At 43.3% G+C, this 18,022-nt stretch overlaps 1 protein-coding gene across 1 annotated transcript in view; it reads right to left on the bottom strand.

The window, feature by feature from the left end:
• The window catches only part of LOC142787003 (cathepsin D-like), a 51,167-nt gene that overhangs the window by 18,569 nt on the left and 14,576 nt on the right, over nucleotides 1-18,022 (bottom strand). The window contains exons 3-4 of the mRNA XM_075884619.1: nucleotides 5,866-5,989; nucleotides 2,454-2,895 (exon numbers count right to left, since the gene is read on the bottom strand). Of these exons, the coding sequence (XP_075740734.1) occupies nucleotides 2,454-2,895; nucleotides 5,866-5,989 (566 nt within the window). The remainder of the gene's footprint in view (nucleotides 1-2,453; nucleotides 2,896-5,865; nucleotides 5,990-18,022) is intronic.

Raw genomic sequence — 18,022 nt, 5'->3', positions numbered from 1 at the left:
GCGCTGGCTTCTGCGATGCCTGTCATCCATCTCTTTTGCCAGAGCAGCTTCAGAAAGACATTGCGAGATGTGAAGGTAAAGTTATTAGTGTGTCATATTTTAACGCTTGTTTTTATATTAACGTGCACGTACTTGTCATATTCGTGCATATTCATCTTCTGTCACGTGTGTCTAACTATTTTTACTGTATTGTTGTACATGTAGCCGTGGGAACACAACGGGCAGAAGGCCGCGTGCGCTGTCGTCTGCAATACCTGTCATTATTCGCTTCCGTCGGAGGAGCTCCACAAGGAGTGAACAAGATGTGACAACGAGACTGGACTTGTACACTTCACCATGAATTCACTTCTCTATTTTTTCTACTTTTCGCGTGTTCTTTTCTGCTCAATTTGTTTCTCACTGCGCAGAAAAACAGGCAAAAAAAGTATTAGGCCTGGCGGAAAACAAACAAAAAACAACATTTGAACTGGGGACAAAAAGTTCATCCGATTGGGGTATTTCAGTGGATCAACCGTTCGTTCGGCAGGTGCAACTGTGAAGACTAATGGTAGCCCGGTAAGGTGTAAATGTGAAGATTAACAGTTGCTCTATAAGGTGCAAACGTGAGGACTAAATGTTAGTTCCTTGAGGTGAATTGTTAGACTAACAGTTACTCACTAAGGTGTAAGTGTGAGGACTAAATGTTAGTCCCTTGAGCTCATCTGTGTGGACTATTTGTTAGACCCGGTGCCGTCAGTCCTTAATGGGATTAATGGTTATGGCAGCCCCATTAGTCCCCAAAAGAACGAACCACACACCCTTTTAACACCCTTTTGCCTGAGTGTGTACGTTTCAGACGATCACACAGTTTGGGACATTGTACTATCATTTGTCACCTTTGCTTATAATTCATCGCGCTACAAAACTGCCGGCTATGCGCCTGTTTATCTACTCTTTGGGCGTGAACCTTCGTTGCCTTTTGTTTGATGCTTCCATTTGTCCCGAAATTCACGACTTTATACACTCAAGATGCTATCACCCGAGCTTTCATCGCACGCACGGTATTCCGCACTCGGATATTACTGTCCCAGGCTCCACAAAAGACCCTGTATGATGGCCAACACAGGGAAGGTGATTTTCCTCTGGCCTTTGTCGTCCTACTGTAGCTCCCATCTCATAGTGTTGCCCTCAGTGAGAAGCTTCTATCGCACTACGTTAGGCCCTACCAAGTTGTGCACCAGGTGACACCTGTCACCTATGAAATTTCTCCGACAACCAAATCTTTTAATCTATTTCACTACTACTCTCAGAACCAACATAGTGAATGTCTCACGCCTGAAGGCCTACAATGATGACGCGCCCTTTTAGACATAGCTGGCACCGAGACGGTGCTTTACAAGCCGGGGTAATGTAATGGATGTTGAAATACCCCTCTGAATTAGCCACTGAAAGAGCACCTAATGGAAGAAGATGATGACGCTGTTGTTGTGCAGCTCGGTCTGGGTTGTCCTGTTCACAATCATTTTGTGCTGCCTGCACACTGTGATCCCGGGCTGGAACCGACTCAGGACCCCTAAATAAATACTCCCCGTGAAAAAATCGCTACATGCATGTTGACATTTTGTGGGACGATGCGCGTGTGTGCCTGACGAAGAGGACGAAAGGTGGTCTCCGTATTTTTTGGGGGGGCTTTGTCCCTGGGATTCACTGACGGGAAAGTTCCCGATGCCTTGCAGGAGTTTATCAAAGCTTCATAAAGATTCAGACTGTAGAACGAATTATTACTCCTAAAGGACCTTTTTTCAAATTGCTTTATTCATTCATTAACCTATTGTTGTTGGTGAAACCATATGCTTCATTTTCTGTATTCGTTATTTCTAGTGTTCTATTTCTCAAATATTTTTGCCCTTTTTCAATAGTTTAAAACCGTGAGCTAACAAATTAACAGTATTACGTCAACCTACCCGGTTCTTTTCCAATCCCCAGCGTGGGTGCGTGCCACAGTTTCCAGGCAATTCTTTCCTTCCTTCCAACCGGTCACAGCGCTGCTGCTTGTTTGAAATATATTTCATTCACAGCCTCATCGATACGGCGTCTCTTCTCTTCCGTAACACATAGATGCTAACCATGTGGTGGGCACATTTCTGAGATTTCACTCGTGGTATGCAGGCGTGGGAATGCAGGTATGTAGAAAAAAATAAAAATCAGAGAGAGAAAGAGCGCAAGAAACGTTTTCAACGTCTTGAAAGAAAACGTGAACTTTGTTTCGTGCAAGTAATTTTGCTAGGTACGATGCGCCTTGTTGACCCAATCAAATTAAGTTGGAGACCGGTAATCGTCGAGGGTCGCGTATTCCAAGACTGGTGCAATGTGCGCTGCGTAACAACTTTGAGCCACTCTAACATAAGGTTCAAGTGTATGCAGAAGCTACAAAAAGTAGACACCTAGACGAAAAAAAAAGAAATACTACTCACCCGTCCATGTTGAACTGCCAATAAGCTTTTTTAGTCACCGGTACGTAGGTGATATCGCCCTTGTAGTGCGCTTCGTCGATGCCACCGAAAAGCACTTCGCCTCCACTTGGGTCCTCGGCGTTGCGGTCGAGATAGAAAGAAAACACAGGTTTCTCCGCTACGCCTTGATCCAACATGAGATCGAAAACGGGCGGTACATTGAGGACTGCCATCTGCGGGTAACCCAAGCCCAGTACACCATCAAACTTTCCTGCGGCGAAGCTTTCGCCGTCCTCCTCTGTGATCTCGGCAAAAGTCTGGCCCTTGACTTTCACGTTGCCCAAGCCAAAAGTATCCGAGCTCAGTTCGCCCTTCACGCTGCCGCTGCCGTACTCAATTTCGATGTGGGTGCCATTCTTGACGTAAGTACTGGACTCATTGCTGTAGTACTTGTGGTGTACGCCTGCGTACAAGGAGAAAAGTGAAGGAAAACAAGTTACAGTATGCCGTATTGAATTCTCTGCACGGTGATGGCGATTCTCGGCAAAATATCAATGCTGAGTTTTGTCTTACTAAGATTCCATGAAATGAAGACCAAAGGCTATAAGAGAGAGAGAGAGAGAGGTTTATTGACAGAAAGGCGGAGAGGTCGGCCTGAGCGATAGCTTGCTCTAGCCTGCTACATTACACTGGGGGAGGGGAAAGGAGAGAAGGAAGACTAATGGAAGTCGTTGGTGAGATAGAGAGGTGAGTATATATAATTTTTTCTAGCTGAGAAAAATGTTATAGCGGCGCATATAGTCAAGTTGCTTCCGAAATAGTTATAACCGCTCTTATGACCACAGTTGTACTGTTGGTGTCTGGCCGAGGGCCCAACACGGTCTCATAAGTTAATGACTTGCTGTGATATTGTTCAGTAGAAAAAATCCGTGTTTGTCGATGCTTGGAACTCACAAGGTATGTGCTCTAGTGTTTCTGGCACATCACAGTGTTCACAATTAGGACCGGTGTCACTGCGACCGATGATATGTCTGTAACGTCTGGTGTACGCGACACCAAGACGAATGAGGTGGATCGCACTTGCGAGTTGCCGTTTAAATTTAGGAAGCTTGCGGAACCTCATTTCCGGGTCCCATTTGTAAAGTCACCGGTGTCGCCGTTCCGGTTCGGTCCAGTGCTAAAGTGTGTAGCTGCGATCACACAGCAATGCAGGGCATTCGTGTCAGCTCGTGAAAACGCAGTGTGTACTACAGGGGCACTGGTTAAGGCATTTTTAGCTTCAGCGTCTGCCTCTTCGTTTCCCATCACGCCGCAATGCGCGATAATCCACTGGAAAGTGATGAAATGGCCATTTATTGAAGCAACTTGAATAAGTTCCGTGATTTCTATTGCCAAGATGTAATACGGACTTTGCTTACGAACCATTAAACTCGGCGGTACGTTATGTGGCCGTGTGCCCATTGCAAATTCTCAGTGCGCGGCATCCAAAACTATATCGCCGCCTGTATGAAGCTTATGTGATGATTTATTCTGGAGAGCTAGTATACATTGAATAGAGCTAAATCTACAAGCGCCACGTTTTCATTCCATCACTGATAAAAAAATTCGACAAAAGATTACTCCCAGCCTCACATTACGGTACTGCGTCGACCTTGCACCTTTCCGCACCGCTTTCCTACGGGGCCGCAATATTGTTTTGTTGTGTTTCATGTAACAAATAAAGCAGAAAGACTGCCAATATTTTCTTGTATTAGCGACACCTTTTTCTTCTTTATTTGAAATTCAAAATAAAGCCGTTGATTATGGAACATTTTGTCTGAGGTCATTACATCGTCCTCATTATTTCACATTCTTTTTAAATGCGAAGCATTTCTTGATAAACTTCGGTGCCTTTGAGCGTATCTATCTATCTATCTATCTATCTATCTATCTATCTATCTATCTATCTATCTATCTATCTATCTATCTATCTATCTATCTATCTATCTATCTATCTATCTATCCGTTTACGACTTCTAGTTCTCCTGGTCGTTTTGTTAATGGTATCAGTACCAAACTTGGCATGGCATAACATGGCTGTATAACGAGCATAAATGACTAGTCACAACATGACTTTCATGACAAGTATGTCATGAATGTCATGATTTACATTTTATGGTCTTGTTGCTCTTGCGGTGGTTTCGTTCACATAATATCTTGCAAAACTTGTATGGTATGACATGACTGCATGGCGAAACAAGTGACAGACCCTAACGTAGAAATCATGACATGCATGTCATGCAAGGCATGACTACACACCATGCTCATGATGCGCTCGTAGCCGTCTCACTAGCTTCACATATATCAAATTTGGAACTACATGACGTCAATAGACAACGAAGTTAACTGACACGTCCGAACATGGTAATCATGATATGCGTGTCATGTAAAAAATGATACATGCTACGCTCATAGCGTGCTCGCGGTCGTTTCACTAGTTCCAAATATGCCAAATTTAGTTCACGTGACGTGAATGACTGACGAATGTAAAGGACACGTCCAAACACGATAATCATGACATGCGTGTCATGTAAAACTGGACTACATGCTACGCTCATAGCACGCTCGCGGCCGTTTCACTAGCTCCACATATACCAAATTGGTATCAGTTGGCGTGCATAGATGATGAAGGTAAATGACACGTAGAAACATGCTAATTTTGACAATGTCATGAACGACATAATTTACCCCCGCCTCGTAACGTTGTGCTGATTTTAAACTAGCATATAAACCTTCCTCATTCGTGCTGCATATCATTGATTCCCACTGTACGTCGGATCTGCGAATTTTTAAATTGATATTCTGATTTTTTTAGTGCTATTGTTCATTCTGTTTCTGCTGGTAGTGTTATTTGAGTTTCTATCTATTTCATTCCTTCCTCTTTCAGTGACAATTTTTCACAAATCACTTTCAACCGTCCTATTCTTAGTAGATCCGACTTATCAGATATACCATAAATACTACAAATAGTAGCCATATAAATGCAGAAAATCATCATTAGGCCTACTTTATTCTAAATCTTCTGAACATTACGTAGCATGTGCAAGACTTGCGTTGCTTCCTGACGAGAGATGCCACACATCATATGCCTGTCGTATATTCTAGTTCACCATTGAGTTGTACTCCTCAAGTACTCAGTACGCGTATAGGCACAAAATCCCACTTTCGTTGTCTCGCCTACCACAATCAGGTCACGAGATGTTTAGTTCGCAGTAGCTCACCTTCGTTTTGAAACTACGGAGGTTTATCTATTCCGCAACTGCGCAGAGCATCTACACAAACATAGTAGTGTAGAGGATGCTTTTTTAGGCATCAAAAATATTCAAGGAAGGGTGAAAATGATGCTTTGTTAGTCCGCCTGATGTCTCATGTAAAAGAATATAACAGTACTCACGGCATGCGGCACTGCTCGATGGGCACCGGCTGGAAGGCACCCACAGGTTCGATGAGCCAGTGTCGAAGATGACTGCGAAGACTTGAGGTGGGGTGCCCAAAGTGATGTTGCCATAGTACTGGACCTGTGCCACATCAGACAAGATGATTATATTAGTCGCGTTCTTTTTTTGTTTATAAACTTTAAATTGGTGGCGTAAACCATTAGTTCCACATTTTGTACGAAAGGCTCTAGAATAGAACGTGTAAAAGGTGCGTCTTTGGCATTACGTTAGCTGACAATAAAAAAACGTCAATGATACCGTAGGGTCACCCTCGGAATGAAGTGTACGATGAGAGCGCATGAGCCGAGTTGGCAAGGGTAGGGGACGTGGTTTTTCTTTGAAGTGCCAAGCCCGCATTAAACAGGCTTGGGGAAAATGCAGTTTGCTACTAAAAATGCCTGCCCCAACCATTTGTCAGCACGCTCACTCCCCAAAATGCCTCAAATCTACATTGCAGTTGTAAATATGCATATCTCAGTAGCACCACTACTCAGGGGAAACATTTTGATACCGCTAATGTAGGCAACACACTCAGTGTGGCTAAGTTTGATTGAAACATCTTATTTGGCCTTGAAGTGGCTAATAAAAATGTCCATATCGAAGCGCGTGAACGATGCCGCAAAGCTATGCGTCAAAGGTGGCACGACTGAGTTGCTTTACTTGGTACCGCGCTGAGTTTCGTGGGTCTATAGGTGGTGACTAGATTTGTAGAGTGGCCAGTCTTCTCTGGTAACAGGCGCACCTTGCTGGAAAGTCGGCAGCATTTGCTTATTCTTGGCATGAACTGATGACCCCGTAAAAAAGCCTCATTTCGTATTATCTGTTTTTTACGCAGCACTGTTTGTGTGAACTTCTCATTATTAAATATCTGGGTCGGCAGTTTATTCGCTTTTGTCATTTTATATGCGTAATATATAATCCTGGAACAAAATAGGCATTAAATTGTGGCGGAAAACTTAAAATCATGGCAGAACTGAGAGGCAGAAAAGAACATTAAATGTTGCCTCTTAGTCCTTCGCTAGCTATGCGCTCAGTTTAATTCAAAAATGGGTAGCATAAAGATCGGGGTTTTTATTCTTAACTGCTTTTTTGCAGTCCTCATCAAAACGACAAATGGGCGCGTTTTGATTCGATTTTTTATAGTACAGCGTTTAAATGCATTTAACCTTTCTGTGAAATTTAACACATTCTCGATGTTTGGTGATCGGCTGTTTCAGCGAAAAATCTCTCATATAATTTGTTAGGCATGTGCAGGGAATGACCTAACTTTGCAGCTGCCATGAAAATTAAAATGTCATACTGGCCAAATGAAGAATGAGCTTGTTGTTTTTATTAGCTATTTTACTAGCATGTGTTGCCACAATTCTGGAGCTGCTCTCTATACAGTTTTATAACCAGCACCTGCCTGCTTGTTAGCGTAGCAGGTGCCTCTAAATCTTCATCTTCATACACTTGCATACATGATCAACCTCAAAGGACTGACATTCACGTCATGCAATCGGGTAAGTACGTTTTATTATTACATTTATTCATTTCTTTCATTGTTAAGAAAAGGGTTTGGCGAGAACGAGGTATTATAGCGATATATGAATGCTGGTCGCCCAGAGCGTCCAGCGCAAAACTTTATGTTTCCTTCATTTAGCAAATATAGCACGCTGCAGCATTATGTAGGAAACCCCAGGTGAGTTTACCCATGAACGGCACCATGCAGAAAATAGATTTTCTTCAGAACGCTGGCACACGTGATATTCAAGGCGCGTTACCACGATGATTGCTCAGTTGTAAGGAGAATTCTGTATTTTTTTACTTGTCATATTTCTCTTATTTGTCAGATACTGCTCTAGTCTATATTACGTGGTTCCAGCAAATACATTTTTTTAAGACAGTGCCACTGTCTGTGTCTTACTTTTCTTGTCCCTCTTTATTGGCGCTGTTTTTATGTGAATAATTGTGAGTGCTGTATGTGCACAGGCACAAACAAAGAGAAAAGCTTCTCCGTGGTCATTGTGCACTCCGCTGTAAGCAGTCAATGTACAATGGTTTCTTCCCCACGCAGAGTAGCAAGTTAGCGACATACACACGCCGGCTAAATTCTCTGCTTTTCAATGAAAAGCTCTCTCTCTCTCTTTCTTGCCACATAGGCCTCAGTCCGTGATGTCGGCCATCCCAGTGCGGAAAACCTAGGCGTTGGTAAACGCAATGCCTAACCTCAGCCTACCCAGCAAAAGGGTAAAAGGGAGAGAAAGAGAATAAAATGAGAGAATGGCAGGGAGGTTACCCAGAAATTGAAGCATCTGGTTTGCCACCCTGCACTAAGGGAAGGTAGAAAGGATATTAAAAAAAAGCGAGGAGCAAATAATACGCGCGAAAAAGAAAAGCACAAAAAGTGAGCTGGGGTGCTATAGCCTATTCAGTAGGCCACTACCACGCAAAAAGTTCAATAAGACGTTCAATGACTATGTGTGCGCAGACAGATTCTGTCGCCTTTCAAGCACTGAACTGACTGTTTTGACAAGGGTCTGTCGTCAAGGCAAGCTAACGCAGCAGATAGCTGGCCTCTTTGCATGCTGTAACGAGGCCAGTGACAGAAAACGTGCTCTGTCGTTTCATTGCTCCCTAAATGATCGCAAGCAGCCCTGAAAGGCTAAAACATTTGCATGCTCCCCTGAACTAACGTTGATAGATCGCCCTAACTGAGCAATGTATTGCTTATCAAAACTGAATAATTTGATTGATATGTACGGTTTAACGTCCGAAAACCTCCACATAATTGTGAGAGACGCCGTAGTGGAGGGCTTCGGAAACTTCGACCACCTGGGGTTCTTTAACGTGCACACGTATCTGAGCCTATTGGCCTACAGCATTTCAGCCTTCATTGGAAATGCAGCCGCCGCAGCCGTGATTCGATCCTGTGACCTGCGGGTCAGCAGCCGAGTATCTCAGCCACTAGACCACCACGGCGGGGCTGCTTATCAAAACTAAGAAGGATTCTGCACATAACACAGGTGTCCCTCGCGCAGTAATTCTTGACATGTTTGATGTCATCCTTCCTCTACCGAGCAGCGAAACCCTCTCACACAAACTAACAGGTCTGCTTTATGCAGAAAAGGCCAGTCTATTACGATTTCTCGCAGCAAACTTCTTTCAAAACTTGTCGCATCGTGTTTCTCTTCACGTCAAAAATCGAAACATTGGCTCCAGCGCCACTGGTTATGCCTCCTGTTTGAACAGATATTTCAAAATCAGTTGCCCGATTGCGGCTTCCATGATTCATGGTGGCTTTCATGGTTCCTATAGCCTTGAGTCGAACGCGCTTTGTGTTTGACCTCACGAGCTACTTATCCTTTCAGTTTCAAGAGTGAGTTATTCACGTCTACGGGGAAATTGAAACGAGCACATTTTTTTGCAGATAAAAAATGCGATTCAATTTCCTCAACTTTGGCCAAGCACTTGTGTAGTTTTTATGCATTTTCACGCTTTATTTGACAAAACTGTTGGATAGGGTATCTTGGAAGTTTCGTGGGTTTCAACGCTGTTACGTTCCACAAAAAGTGGGTTGACTGTAGTGCTTATGAGCTTGGGAAAGGATTGTCCGGCTATGGATGTGAAGACAAGTCATATAAGCCAGAATGTGCGGACCTATATGTGTCTGCAACAGCTTATAAGTGGGAGGCTCTGCACCAACAAGGCCTATCTTGGCTAATCGCTCACGAAAGCTATCTGTTGCGAGCCTCGTATTTGCGAAACTTGTCCGGGTACAATACAGGCCCTGTGATAAAATGCCGTGTAAACATCTCTGCAAATATGTATACACGCACGCTTGCGCCTTTTTTCCCCTTAACGCTAACGCTTATAGTTGTGCTCACATGAAACAAATACAAACGCACCCTGTATAATAATAATAATAATAATAATAATAATAATAATAATAATAATAATAATAATAATAATAATAATAATAATAATAATAATAATAATAATAATATTATTATTATTATTATTAAAAGGTCCTTTACCTTTCATCATGCATAGGATGAGGAAGCTGGGGAGAAAAAGCTGACGAGCATATTGACTACGACCCCCCCCCCCCCCGAATGTACACTTCAGCACATTTACAGATGACTGTGCCGAACACAAAAGAAAAACCAAAAACTGACTTCCAGAAAGACAAAGTGATAGGCAATAAAACAGTTTACGTAAAAAGGGCAGCGAGAAAATCCGGGAAGAGGAATTTAGGAATAGTACAATGCAATTTCATTGAAAACATCATGTAATCACACACTGCAACACTTGCTTGCTTGCTTGTTCCTTTCTTTTGTGGCTCTCACCCACTAAGGGGGATTGGCCAAGAAGCCGCTAGTTAAGGCAAGTCAATTACTTTAGATTTTCTAGACTAGAAGCATATGATTACTGTGTTTTAACTGTAAAATTAATTTGGCGCAATGTAAAAAAAAAAGAAAAAAAGGGGGGGGAGAAATAATAGAGTTTGTTGAAAATCGGAGGTGGAATCACGATATGAAATTCTCCTGAAAGTTGAATCATTGCAGTGTATCAGCTAAATAATAAGTGGTAGTGTGGCTATTAAAATTCGAGAGCTGATCGCTGACTCAGCAAGGTAATCTTTTCGTGTTATATAGGAATTCGCGGAGAGCCCCGCAGATGTTCCTGTCGCTGTGTCCCAATGAAGTGGCCCCAAAAGACATAATGTTGGGAGTATTAAGTGATATTCCTAGTTTTTTTAATAAAGTTTCGAAGCAGTTTTTTCTTTGATTTTTGAAACGGTGACATGTGATAAGAAAATGGTCGATATGTTCAGGTTCGTTACAGCTTGAGCACAGAGGGGATGGCACCAGACCAGATGTTTAAGTAGAAATTAAGAGGTGGTACACGGCAACATAATTTTGTGATTAAGACTTCCAATTTACGCGTGGCACACCATTTATTATTCCATGTGAAGTGCAGATGCGAGAAATCTGGATTCGGTATCATGATGTTTTATGAGTCTTCAAGAAGGGAAAGTTTTCTAACCTCGCTGCTGTTACATAAGCTGTAGAAGGCATGATTGGCACAATTGGAAGATCAAGAGATGTTCGCGCAAGTGTGTCAGCCATCTCGTTTATAAATATACTACGATGGCCTGGCACCCATATTATTCGCACTAGACGAATGATTTCTGGGATTAATTATTTAAAAGTTTCTAGTACTGCTGATGTCGACGAAGATGATAAAAATGAACATACGGAATACGGGTCAGACACTATCACAGCTGTCGAATGAGTCGCAGGAAGTTTACGAATAGCTAGTATAACGGCCATTAATTCCGCTTCAAATATTGGTGTATAATCTGGGAGGCGTAATGAAAATGACCAGAATAATGAGAGAGAAAAAACACCCACACCTGCCTTCTCGCCACTCATAGATGCATCTGTTGCAATTACTATATTAGTACCTGATTGAGACAGGTGTTGTTCTAATAAACCAATCAAATACTTATAGGGCAAGTGTTTAGCGTTCATGGGGAAGATATCGTCAAATGTTATTTGCACTTGGCCGATTGGTTTGACAGATGGTGGGATCTCGAATATATTAACATTTAAAGCATCTAGAAGTGTTTGAACAAATAGCACTTGTGGTTTATATACACGGGACCAATGCTCATTGAAAAAGACACCAGGCTCGGCAAAGAATACGAACTGTCGCCTTCTTAAAGAGGATTCAGAAAATTTTAAATATGTTTTTACTGTTAAAATACGAAATCTGCAAGCAAGGGTGGGTATCTGAGCTTCTTGATACAAAACATTGTTAGCTGTGAATTTTGGCACACCTAAACAACTACGTAGAGCTTCCCGCTCTAAGAGAATCAGGGGATTTATTTTGTATGCTGGTCCACCAGAGAATAGTACACATCCAAATTTAAGAATCGGACGAACGTAAATGTGATAAATCATGATCAGCGTATCTCTGCGAAGACCGGAATGGAGGCAGCCAAGCCTACCTATCATTCCAACAGTGCGTGTAGCCTTAATTTTAATATATTCAATGTGGTCACACCAGCTCAGTTTTTGATCGTACAGTACACCTAGATATTTAATACAGTTAACCTGGGGAATTCTTTCTTGATGGTACTGAAGAGAAATAGTAACTGGTGCTTCCAATGGAAAAACTATTAGAGCACCTTTAGTTACGTTCAGGTTCATATAAATTTTCAGAAACCAGGTTTCCAATGTTGCCAAATAACACTGTAAAGTCGATTGTAGTAAATAAATATCGCTGTCAGATGCAAAGAACGCGATATCATCTGCATATACATATACTTGTACCTTATCACTCAGTGGTATTGAACTTAACAAAATGTTAAATAGCACAGGCGATAGAACAGAGCCTTGAGGAACACCTCTCGTTTGGCTATACTTCGGCGTGGAAACACCTCGTTGGAAGCAGTAAAAGTTTCTGTCTTTTAAAAATTTGTATATCATATTTGTTATGTACTGCGGGAACGTAAGCTCTTTTAGGACATTGATAAGAATAGGATGTTCAACACTGTCATATGCCTTGGCTAAATCAAGGGTTACTAGGGCCGCATATTGTCGTCTGTGCCGAGCGAGCTTTATACGAGCCTCTAAATCAGCATGCGCCCACCATATAGAGTAACCTGGTCTAAATCCAATCTGGCACGCTATGAGTATCGCATTATCTGATATGAACTTTTTAACTCTAATGTAAAGTATTCTTTCTGTTAACTTAACCACGTGTGATGTTAAAGCGATTGGCTTAATGTTATCTATCTGCATTCCTAGTCCCTGTTTTTTAAGAAGCGGTATTATTTTTGCAAGTCTCCAGTCAGGAGGTATCCAACTATTTTGAAGTGAATAGCTGACAACGTTAAGGAGGTCTTCAGGAAAGATGTCGAATTACATTTTTAACATTTCTGAAGTGACGCCATATGGTCCTGCAACACTTGGTAACACTTGGTAAATGCAACACTTGGTAACACTTGGTAACTGCAACACTTGGTAACATATAGCCATTCACTTCTTTGCTCTCTTCTGCCACCAACACAAAAGGTCATTTTGAGCATGGATTTCCCGCAAGAATATGGAACAATATTCAGTCTGCGTGATTTGTTTGTCAGTTTTCTCCAGATTCCGACATCGAAAACGAAGATTGTGGCGTGGCCTTACGCGTAGTTGATGATTGCGTCACGTTGCCACCTCGCAGTAGTATCTTCGTGCTTGTTGAGTGTCCACGGGAGCAGTCAAATATGGGCGTCGCCGAAAGTAACCTGACGTTATTGCTTGATCGAGAAGCCGCCATTGCTCGAAGTCTTCTCCGAAATGGCCTGAGTATGTTCTTTGTTACGAACTTCAGTGGCGAATAAAAGCATTTTGCGAAACTCACAACCGTAGCTCATTTAGAGGCATTGCATAATTTGGACGCCTTCCCTTTGATTACGACGACCTCGACTGAGAGCAGCTGCGATACTGACGTGACTAGTGGCCTCATCGTCAATCGCCAGTTAAAACAACCTACGAGGGCAAGGCTTCTCAGTCGCCTCTCATCATTTAGTGACTGTTTTGCCACAACGTAGAAAGTCCGGTAGACCCTCCAATGAAGCACAGAATGATCACTAAGCCCAACGACCAACTAGTGCACCAACACGCTTACCGCGTGTCGCAGAAGTAGCAAGATGCCATCCATCATCAAGTGAAACAAATGCTCGACGACGACGTAATTCAACGACACGCCCGTTACTTCCCTTCCATGAACCTCCGTAGAAGACCTTGGCAGGTTGAAATAGATAAATGGGACCGAGAAAACTAGCGTTTAATACACCTGATGGTCTTTATGAACTTAAAGTTCTCCCTTTTGGTCTGTGCTCCACTCCAGCCACATTCCAACAAATGATGGACACAGTTTTATGTGACCTGAAATGGCCCTCGTCTTCAGTGTATTTAGACGACGTAGTCGTTTTTTCTACGACCTTTGAACAGCACATCAAGCGGCTTGTGGCTGTTCTTCGGGCTATTCGCAGTGCCGTCCTGTCTTTAAAACCAGAAAAGTGTTATTTCGGATACGAGGAACTCAGATTCCTTGGCCATATTTTCAGCAGCAGTGGTGTTCATCCCGACCCTGGGAAGGATACGGCAGTGCCTTTGTTCCCGATACCGAAAACGAAGCAGGATGTACGCCACTTTTTGCGCCTTTGTGTATATTACCGCCCCTTCGTGCCAATTTTTTCGAACATCGCCGACCCTCTACAACAACTCGTCAAGGACCACGTCGCCTTCGTTTGGGGTCCCAAACAATCCGACACTTTCCGCGACCTCAACGCCAAGAAACGCCGCTGAAGTTTGGTCACTTCGACACCAAAGCTGACGCAGAAGTCCGTACTGGCGCGAGCAACCTTGGCCTCGGAGCTATTCTCGTGCAATATAAAGATGGCGTGGAACGCGTCATCGCCTACGCTAGCCGCGCGCTGTTATCAGTGGAGAAGAACTACTCGACGACTGAAAAAGAGTGTCTGGTGGTTGTACAGCCATAACGAAATTCAGGCTCCCACTTGTATGGACGCCCCTTCCAAATCTTCAGTGACTACCACTCTCTCTACTGGCTAGCGAATCTGAAAGACCCTTCGGGCCGTATCGCAAGATGGAGCCTTCGGTTACAGATGTTCGATATAATGATGGTTTCCAAGTCTGGCCAGAAACGCACTGGTTCTGACTCTGTTTCCCGCGCGCCCGTCGAGATCACTGCAGAAGACAAGAATGAAGACTTCAGCTGCCTTGCTATTCTCGCATCATTAAACGTCGCCGAGGAGGAACGCGAATACTTAGAACTGCAACCACTGATAGAATACCTTGAGGGACGTCTCCCACAACCGCCACATCAGTTTAACGCGATTTGTCATCTTTCTGTCTACGTCAAGACATCTTCTAGAAGCACAAGTTTCATCCAACGAAAACTCTTTACCTCCTCGTAGTTCCTGCTGTTCATTCCGATGATATTTTGCGTGCTTGTTACGACGAGCCATCGTCAGGGCATCTTGGCTTCCCGCGTACTCTGGCACGGATCTAGAACAAATACTACTGGCGGAAACTTACAAAAACCGCCCGGCAGTACGTCAAGGCATGCGCAGCTTGCCAGCGTCGCAAAAACCCAACGATAAAACCAGCTGGTCGGCTTCTGCCTTTGCGGCTCCCTCGCGCACCTTTTGAAAAGGTCGGGATTGCTTTACTCGGCCTATTTCCGAAGTCCACGTCTGGTAACCGCTGGATTAGAGTTGCCACTTACTACTTGACCAGATACTGCGAAACAAGTGGCCTAGCGAGCAACTGCTTTTGATGTGGCTACCTTTTTTAACAAAAACATCGTTCTCCGCCACTGTGCTCCCACTGTCGTCATCACAGGTCGTGGTACTGCTTTTACGGCATAGTTGCTCCGAGAGAGATCCTGTTGCTGAGTGGCACAATGCACTGAACAGCATCTGCGTACCACCCGCAGGATAACGGGTGAACCGAATGCCTCAACAAAACAATTGCAGATATGCTTTCGATGTATGTCGCCAAGGATCACAAGAATTGGGACGAAATTCTCCCGTATATAACCGTTGCCTACAATACAGCCCTGCAGGAAACCACCGGCACAGCTCTTTTTCGTCTGGTTTACGGCTGTGACGTAACCACAATGCTTGACACCAAACTGCAACCAACTCTGCCCGACATGATTACACAGGACGCAGATGTATTTGTTCAGGGTGCCGAAGACGCCCGGCAGCTTGCGCGCTTTCGCATTTTATCGCGGTAAAATCAAGATGCTCGCCGGTACAGCACCCACCACAGACCAGTAATATACGAACCAGGTGACCTATTATGGGTTTGGACTCCCATACGTTACCGTGGGCGCTCATAGAAATTATTATGTCAGTACTTCGGACACTACCGAGTTCTTCATCGCCTCGGGGAACTCAACTACGAAGTTGTCCCAGCAGACACATCGCACCGTTCTCGTTCACATCTCCAGGTCGAAGCCTTACTATTCGCTCTGACTGCAAGTCACGAACTTCGTCATGTGGCACTTGCCTTCAAAACAAGTGTACATTTATTTCTCGCTCTCTTTTTCATGTCCTGTTTTTCTTCTCAGTGGACACAGACATTTTAGACAACTGTTCGTTGTTTTTCCGAGCCGCGTAATTCATGCGATGCTACTTTTGCTTTTTTTTCTTTGGGGAGAGGGTAACGCCACGCTGTGGTGGCAGAATAAGACAGCGAAAAAGTGAGTGGCTGCTGCGGCTAAGTAAACAGTCGTTCACTTCGAGTTATATATATATATATATATATATATATATATATATATATATATATATATATATATATATATATATATATATATATATATATATATATCGTAGTTTCGATTCCTGCTCACGGCTGGTCATTTTTTCACCCACTTTTCTTTCTTCTTCTTTACATTCCATTGGTTCTAATAACTTCCCCTATACATTTCTTGGCATTACTGTCTGTTAGATTTCATTAATATAGTGTCAAAACACGAAAAAACTAGCCCTTAGGCATACACTTCTTTCCCTTATTCATTAACGAGGGTCTCGTACTGGCAGACTTCGTGTCATTAGGTTGTATACGAGGAACTATTGATCAGCTGCCCGCTCGTAATAAGTTCACGTGCTACGTGACGCCACATATGCGCATAAAAATAGTGTTTCACACTCGTCGCTTGGCTTATAGATGGCGCTGACTGACACTCTTACTTCTAAATTCACATATAAACCAAAAAAGTGGATGGAGGGAAGGCCGCTGTGATAGCTCAGTGGCTAGAGCATCGAACGCATTATCTGAAGGTCGCAGGTACAATTCCTGCTCACGGCTCGTTTTTTCACCCACTTTTCTTTTTTCTTATTTACATTCCATTGGTTCCTATAACTTCCCCTATACATTCCTTGGCATTACTGTCTGTTAGATCTCATTAATATTGTGTCAAAACACAGAAAAACGAGCCCTTAGGTATACACTTTTTTCACATATATATATATATATAATTGCAGGGAATAAATTCTTGGACGCCGGTAAATAGTATAAATAAAAAGAAAACACAGGTCGAAAAAAAGAAAAGTTTCTTTACGTTTCGGCCGTGGGACCGGCATATATATATATATATATATATATATATATATATATATATATCATGAAGGCCAGACTCTAGGCCGAAACGTCGAAATAAACCACGTTGTGACCGCTCACGGAGGATCTACTAAACTATATATATATATATATATATATATATATATATATATATATACGTTTGAAAGAGACCTGTAGAGGTTGAAAGAGGCCGTTTATTAGGTCGTGAGGGGCAGCTCAGTAGCGGCTGACTGGTTTTGAGATCTTCCTGATCCTCTTCTTCCTTTCTCGCTCCGGGTGACAAGGGTGTTCACCGTATACGCTTTTTTGTCTTCATGCATGTGCACAACATTCCTCTCCGCGCAGAGGAAGGCCGCCGGACAAGTCAGTCGAGTTGTCGTGGTGTGAACAGTTTCAGGCGGGTAACGTGAATGACTTGAGTTTTGGCAGCTCGTCGACCACATGCCGTGAGACGAGTTATTACATTGTTGACATCTGTAAATCTGTCGACAATGACAAAAAGTCCATCGTAAGTGGCCAAAAACTTTTGGCATAACCCGCGCTTGCGCATCGGATTCCACAACCACATCAGATCACCACGGCGATAAATCACTGGTCGATGGCAAATGTCATAGCGTGCCTTCGCTTTGTCTTGCGATGCCAATTTCGGTAGTCGAGCTATGCGACACGCCTCTTCAGCGAGGCAGAGAGTCTCGGCGACAGTGACGTTGTCATGATCACAGACAGGTAATATTGGGTCGATTGTGTGCCTGGGAGAACGTGCATAGAGCAAAAAGAAAGGGCTATAACCTGTAATCTCATGCTTCGCGGTGTTGAACGCGTACGTAAAGAACGGGAGTACGTCATCCCAGTTCTTGTGGTCGCATGAGACATACATAGACAACATGTCGATAATGGTGCGGTTGGTACGCTCCATCAGCCCATTAGTTTGGGGGTGGTATAGTGTCGAATGACGCAG

This window comes from Rhipicephalus microplus, unplaced genomic scaffold, assembly GCF_043290135.1.
Source record: "Rhipicephalus microplus isolate Deutch F79 unplaced genomic scaffold, USDA_Rmic scaffold_41, whole genome shotgun sequence".
Taxonomy (NCBI): domain Eukaryota; kingdom Metazoa; phylum Arthropoda; class Arachnida; order Ixodida; family Ixodidae; genus Rhipicephalus; species Rhipicephalus microplus.
The sequence above is the reverse complement of the archived record's forward strand: the minus strand, read 5'-3'. Positions and strand labels throughout refer to the sequence as shown.